Source organism: Chelonia mydas, chromosome 15, assembly GCF_015237465.2.
Source record: "Chelonia mydas isolate rCheMyd1 chromosome 15, rCheMyd1.pri.v2, whole genome shotgun sequence".
Lineage (NCBI taxonomy): Eukaryota > Metazoa > Chordata > Testudines > Cheloniidae > Chelonia > Chelonia mydas.
Genome location: NC_057856.1, coordinates 3,418,111 through 3,425,588, shown reverse-complemented (window position 1 = coordinate 3,425,588; position 7,478 = coordinate 3,418,111). Strand labels below are relative to the sequence as shown.

Below are 7,478 nucleotides of genomic sequence, written 5' to 3'. Positions count from 1 at the left end.
ACAGCTTGCCTGGCAACTGTACAGATTTGGTTCGGGGGTGGAGGGGCCTCTACATCCGGGCTGTGCAAACGGAGGAAATATCTGCTGTGTGCTGAGAGCTTTGCCGAAGAGGCCCCACTCCAGGGGCAGAGAGTTAACATGCAGCATTGTGCAGGCTACGCAGAGCAGGGCTCCTCCATTTTGTTTCCCCACGGAAGGCTGGCTCCTGCCCCTGCTCTTCCCCCTCTGATCTCTGGGGAGGAGGGCCAGTAAAATGGAACGCAGACAAATGGAGTTTAGGGAAAGAAGCGTCCCTGTAGCTGCTTTGTTCCTGATGGGGCCGGGACCTGCAGAGAGCGTGAGCGGGGCTCTAATTCCAGGGGGGCTAAAGAGTTCGGTCAGCACAGCAGCCACAAGACACTGCAGTTACAAGCAACCCCCAAAGAAACTAAAACGGAGCGTATACGGCAGGGTATAGGTTCATAGAGTCCAAGGCCAGAAGGGACCATTGTGATCATCGAAGTCTGACCCCCCGGCTAGCCAGAGAACTGCCCCAAAGCAATTCCGAGAGCAGAGCTTTTCGAAGAACATCCCACGCCCCTAGGCTCCCCCGTCTATGCCAGCAATGGCTCCGGCTGCAAGGCCTGACGTTCTCCGGGGAGGGCCCCGACTAAGCCCCTGCCAGCTGCCGTCCTGTGCAGCCAGCGGCGTAGTAACGCCTAGGCCGACAAGGCCTAGGCCTAGGGTGGCAAATTTATAATAGCAGCCAGAGGCTGCGTCCCCCGGTGCCGGGTCGCGCCCTCCGCCCCTGGCCCTGCCCCAACTCCACCCCTTCCCCGCCCCCATTCCCCGCCGCCTCCCTGCCCCTATTGGTCCCCTTCCCCAAATCCCCGCCCCAGCCCCGCCCCCTCTCCTGAGCGCACCGCGTTTCCCCCCCTCCCCCCTCCTTCGGGAAGCTGTTTCGCGCACAAGCCCTGGCAGGGAGCGGGGGGAAGCAGGACCCGGCGGCGCGCTCGGGGGAGGAGGTGGAGTCGGAGCGGAGGTGAGCTGGGGCGGGGGGGCGGCAATTATTTCTGGGCCTAGGGGTGGCAAAATCATTAATCCGCCGCTGGCTGCAGCGGGCTTGTTTGTGAAGTTGGGAATGTAGATTTTGCCCACAAGGGGCAAAGCTTAGGGGAGGAGCAGTCTCTGTGCCAGGGGTGGGCGAACTTTTTGGCCCGAGGGCCACATCGGGGTTGTGAAACGGCATGGAGGGCTGGGTAGGGAAGGCTGTGTCTCCGCAAACAGCCAGGCTCCCGCCCCCCGACTGCCCCCCTCAAAACCTCCGACCCATCCAACCGCCCCTGCTCCTTTCCCCTGATGGCCCCCTCCCGGGACCCCCCACCCCTAACCGCCCCCTCTGGCAGGGCCAGCTCCAGGCACCAGCTTTGCAAGCAGGTGCTTGGGGCAGCATTCAGAATGGGGCGGCAGGCCCTGTCCCGCGGCGGCAATTCGGCGGCAGCCCCGCCGCTCTTCCTGCCGTGGCAGCTTTTGGGCGTCCCAGTATCCTGCCTACCGACAGTGGCCAATGCCAGGTGCTCCAGAGGGAGTGAACCTAACAGGTAATGATCTAGTGATCTCTCTCCTGCCATCCATCTCCACCCTCTGACAGACAGAGGCTAGGGACACCATTCCTTACCCATCCTGGCTAATAGCCATTAATGAACTTAACCTCCATGAATTTATCCAGTTCTCTTTTAAACCGTGTTATAGTCCTAGCCTTCACAACCTCCTCAGGCAAGGAGTTCCACAGGTTGGCTGTTGCGCTGAGTGAAGAAGAACTTCCTTTTATTTGTTTTAAACATGCTACCCATTAATTTCATTTGGTGGCCCCTAGTTCTTATATTATGGGAACAAGTAAATAAAGACTTTTGTTTCCATCTGGTTTAACCACTGCAGAGAAAGGAGACTTGAGAAAGGTGCAAAGCAGCAGAGGGTGGAGGAGCCTGGGGGACCAGAGTCCAGCAGGCGAGCTATGGGGAAGGGATGGCTGCGGAGAAGAGAAGCGGCAGGATGGACCAGAAAGCAGGGAGGGGGATACGGGCAAGACAAAGGATAAGAAGAGATGCTGCCTTGCAGAGGCTGAGAGAAAGGCCAGCAGCAGGAGGAAATGAAATCACAAGGAGGAAACAGACCAGCTCAGGAACAGAAAAGGGAGAGAGAAAGATGGGGATTAAAAAAAGGAAGGGGAGAAAGCAAGCCCTCCCATCTAGGCCGGGGAATTGTGTTTAATTTCTTGATGCTCTGGGAGTTAAGCAGAGGCCTCTCTGGCCGCACTATTGAAATCTGGACACAGGATTGTTACCCTGGCCTCCTGCCTCCCACACTACCCACAACCATTCTCTCTGTTAAACTCCTGGGAAAAAGTAACTACCAAATCCAGATTGGCCTGATACTGATGTACAATACGGAAAATACCCAACCCTGCATGGAATTTAGCTCTTCAATCTGAATGTGCAAATCTTCCTCCTGACACTAAGCCTCCCACTGGCCTCTCCTGGGACACTCCTGCGCTATTCACGCCCCATCTCCTTTGTGTCGGTCTCCACTAGAGCAGCAGCTGCTCTGGGCAGGAGGGGCTAGAGCAGCACAAAGCCTGTGGCAGTCCCAGCAGGAGGCCTGGATTCCCCATCAGCTGCTGAACCTGGGAGCAAACATCCACGTCCAGTAGGATGGGAAGTGGCTGGCAGGGGCTCTGCTCAGGTAGGACTTTGTCCCTGAACTTGACTTTTTCCTGAGAACTGTAAGGACTCTGGAGAAGGAGGGCGATTGCCAGCTGTGTTTATGGGACTGTTGTTTCCTCGGCCCAGGTGATTTTAGAACCATTGCTGCACTCCGCAGTGGAGTTGTGCAAACCAGTCCAATTCCAGTTCATCCAGAGTTGGGGGATCTCTCTGGCGGGGTTTGGGACATGTGGTTTCATGGCTCCTTCCCCAGAGCTTCACCTCGCATTGCAGGCTCAGGGAAAGCCCCATGCTCCAGAGAAAGCTCCTAACAACGTTCTGTCAGAAAACAAAAAAGGGAAGAACTGTTCCCAGGAGCAGGGAACACACACACATGGGGCAGGGCAAATGGGCAGGGGAGGAGCTGGCTAGGAAGCCAGGGAGAAACGAGCTTCCTCGGGGGACAACTTTGAACGGATGCCTTATCCATCGCAATTCAAAGAAGGATACAGCTGAGGGGGGCAGTGCATTCCGGGCTCTGAAATGCAGGTGTGCTCGGTATAGGGTGTGCCTTCGTGTCCTCTCTAGCCCTGCCAGTGTTTAGATTTTTGTGTTTCACTGGACAACACAACCCCCAGTTAGATATCACTGCAAATAGGTGGGATGGGGGGAAGGGACTGGTGCCACCTTGATGGGGAGTCTCCACTGTGACAATGGCTGGGCTGCTACTCAGCATCCACTTGGAAAATGATTTCCTTCCATCAGAGCCCTGGAGTGGCAGGTGTGAGCTGACAGGGTGGGAATCACACTCCAGCTGGACCGGCTGTGCTGTGTGTGTTACTCAGGTGAGTTACTTGCCCAGAAAATGCTCTCCCTGCCCTGCCAGGACCCAGGGCTGCTGCTGCCAGGATTTGACTGAAGCAGATGTTGCCGATCACGGTTTCTTCGCTGTTTGAGGCCCTGGTCACATTTGAAGACATCGCTGTGTATTTCTCCTCGGAGGAGTGGGAAGAGCTAGAGAACTGGCAGAAGGAGCTGTACAAGGACGTGATGAGGGATAATTATGAGGCTATGATCTCTCTAGGTAACAGTGATCGTTCACCTATTTCTAGAAGAAAAGGAGTACTAGTGGCACCTTAGAGACTAACCAATTTATTTGAGCATAAGCTTTTATGGGCTACAGCTCACTTCACTGGATGTAGCTCACGAAAGCTTATGCTCAAATAAAATTGGTTAGTCTCTAAGGTGCCACTAATCCTCCTTTTCTTTTTGAGAATACAGACTAACAGGGCTGCTACTCTGAAATATTTCTAGAAGCTGCATGAACTTTGAAGGGCCTGAGTTAGCTTCAGCTCAGATTTGCTCTCATGCCTTTAAAATGCTTAGCAGAATTACAAAATACTGTGGTGGTTTTAATCATTCTAGCTCTGTGTTCTGTGTGTGATAATACTATAGCTCTTAGTCTGTAGCGCCTTCAGCTTTTACAGGGAATGTGCCCTGACCCCGACCTTAGAATCATAGAAGATCAGGGTTGGAAGGGACCTCAGGAGGTTATCTAGTCCAACCCCTTGCTCAAAGCAGACCCATCCCCACCTAAATCATCCCAGCCAGGGCTTTGGCAAGCCTGACCTTAAAAACTTCTAAGGAAGGAGATTCCACCACCTCCCTAGGTAATGCATTCCAGTGTTTCACTACCCTCCTCATGAAAAAGCTTTTCCTAATATCCAACCTAAACCTCCCCCTCTGCAACTTGAGATCATTACTCCTTGTCCTGTCATCTGCTACCACTGAGAACAGTCTAGATCCATCCTCTTTAGAACCCCCTTTCAGGTAGTTGAAAGCAGCTATCAAATCCCCCTTCATTCTTCTCTTCCGCAGACTAAACAATCCCAGTTCCCTCAGCCTCTCCTCATAAGTCATGTGTTCCAGTCCCCTAATCATTTTTATTGCCCTCCGCTGGACATTTTCCATTTTTTCCACATCCTTCTTGTAGCGTGGGGCCCAAAACTGAACACAGTACTCCAGATGAGGCCTCACCAATGTCGAATAGAGGGGAACGATCACATCCCTTGATCTGCTGGCAATGCTCCTACTTATACATCCCAAAATGCCATTGGCCTTCTTGGCAACAAGGGCACACTGTTGACTCATATCCAACTTCTCGTCCACTGTAACCCCTAGGTCCTTTTCTGCAGAACTGCTGCCGAGCCATTCGCTCCCTAGTGTGTAGTGGTGCATGGGATTCTTCTGTCCTAAGTGCAGGACTCTGCACTTGTCCTCGTGGACTCTGCACCTTCACTTGAGTTATTTGATAAATTTCCCTTCTCGAGATCCTGGGGATAAAGTCTGGGCCCCCGAACACGTCCAGACAGGGCATCAGATTTTCCCACAGTGCTCCTGGCCAGGAGCACAGTACCAGCACCACTGTGTGTTTCACAGAGCACTGGCAGGGCAGCGCTAACAGGAAGATCCTTCCCATTTTGGGAACAAAGAGATCTAGAACATCAGTACTCCAGCACGTGTTCCCTGGATATCACAGGCAGTGCGTAATCATCGTTCTCCCCACGCAGACTGCGCTGCTGGCAAACCTGACATTATATCCCAGATGGAGCGAGGGGAGGAGCCGCGTGTCAGTGCTCACCAGGACTCCAGGGACAGATGAACATCCGCAAGTGAGTCGGAAGCTCCCTGGGGCAGGGGAGGTGGACATATTCACCACCACAGCACCCCCTGTCATCAGGGCCTCTCATTACGGGGATCTTCACCGCTAGAGCCTTGCGAAGGCCATCTGCCTTTGTGCACAGTCAGCCCTCCAGGAAAGGAACATCTAATTCAGAGCCCTTTCAGCTACAGAACATCCATCCAACAACCCAGGTGCCTCGGCAAATCAGCCCGTCCTCTGGGCTCTGTCTTCAGTCTCCTTTCTGGGGCCACTCTGGAGTCTTTGCCCGGCTCCAGTACAGAGCCTTCCTGAGGTATTTGTTCTCCTGCAGTCTCTGGCTCAGGCCCCTTCACAAGAGTCCATTTTGGGTCCCCCTCTTCCCCGCCCCCACCCCGCCCCTGACTGAAGGTCTCAGCTGTGCATTAAGTTATCACCTGACACCTCTTACTCCCACCCGCTCTGGCTGTAAAGCAACCATTTGATTATGACACAGGTGTAGTAGCTGCGACTAACTGGCTTTTAACCTGTTCTAGCCCATGATGGGGTTTCACCCCATCACAGGAAGGGACCATCTTTGTTATGTGCTTCTACAGCTCCTTGCCTCATAGTCCATGACTGGGGCTCCTGCATACATACAAATAAAATAAATAAATAGTATAATGTATCCAGAATGACTCCCCACTCCAATGTACACCTACAGTTCTGTGCGGGAGGTTGGTATCTAGCAGATGTCATATTTTCTTGGCAGACATCAATCATCTCTTTCCACTCTCCCTGACCCTCTGCGTTTTGTCCAGCTAGTTTGTGAGCATTCGGCTGTTGCAATTGAATTGGTATCTTCATCTCTCTTCTCTGGAGGGCTCACGAATACTTTGCCCCAGACAGAGAACTTCCCTGGTGGTGGCTTGATTCACAAGGGTCTCTCCTACTTTCCTATCCTGCATGGACCACTTTGTGAGAGTGTCTTTCATGGACCCATTTAACCTCCCACTTCCCCAGCTCTCCACTCTTTGGTTCTCAAATTACGACATTCTGCAGACCACAGTTTGCGAATGACTGAGCTAGAAGGTAGAAATGGCTCCTGGGGTATTTTTTACATACTCATCCATCCTCCCCAAGTGAAGGTCTCAGAATATCTTCTCGGGGAATTGGAAATTACTGTAAAGACTTATTCTGAATGAATTGCCTTAAGGGGCACAGTTTCTGCGCTCCTCCTGCTCTGTCCCAGACACACTGATGTTTCAGACTTTGGCCTTGACTTACTGCAGTTCCTTGTTGTTCACATAAAGTTGATTTTTCAAGCTATTGCTCTGTTCGTTGGGACACAACAGGTCAGATTTTCAGAAGGTTTAACACGGTTTTGTGCCTACATAGATCCATCATCTGCTGACACAGCTCTGAATACTGCCTTCACATCCTCACCAGCTGGGCCCTCTCCTGCGTCCCTGTCGTCTGATCCCTCCTCCCACAAAGTGGATCTCTCTCCATCCCCTGTGCATTCCACCAGCCTGTGGATTTGGGAGGCACACCTAGGGCACACAGACCAGAGAGACAACAGCATGGGCATTGCCGAATGCGCAGAGAGGCCTGGCAGTAGGTCTTCCTGTGCACTCAGTGGGGCAGTCCACAGCCAAGTGGAGAGGGAGGAGAAAGCACTGGACAGGGTGTTTTGCTCACCTCCAGCCTCGCCTGGCCTACATCCACATTCTGAGCAAATCTATGTACCTGGGCAAGTCCAGACATCTGAATCTGCTCACACAAATCAAGGATCTGAGAATAACACAACTATGTTCAGAGCACAGAGAACTGAGCATCCTGCCTCTGCGCACAGTCTGGAGAAAAAATTGGGCAGCATCATCCAGGAGATGCGGACGGGAAGAATCCACCTGGGTAGCATAGCTGGCTCTCTGCTGGCTTTGTCCTTAGCATTCCTGCCAGCTCCTGTGGATAGCACAGGTCCATAGGAGATCATCTCAGAGCAGCATATTCTCTTAGAAACTTCTTCTGCATTCTCACACTCAAAGCTGTGGAACAGAGAAACAACCTCTCCCTTCTTTATTTTCTCTAAAAGCACGTGTTCTATTACATTTTTATGCATTTTTTTAAAATAAAGACATTAAATATTAGTATTTTTT

At 52.4% G+C, this 7,478-nt stretch overlaps 1 protein-coding gene across 1 annotated transcript; it reads left to right on the top strand.

The window, feature by feature from the left end:
- The first annotated feature begins 3,572 nt into the window (after positions 1-3,572).
- Positions 3,573-7,478, top strand: LOC122463092 (zinc finger protein 419-like). Its single transcript, XM_043529983.1, has 2 exons — positions 3,573-3,765; positions 6,718-7,478. Exons 1-2 carry the CDS (start codon positions 3,606-3,608, stop codon positions 7,305-7,307), a joined length of 750 nt encoding a protein of 249 aa, XP_043385918.1. The 5' UTR covers positions 3,573-3,605; the 3' UTR covers positions 7,308-7,478.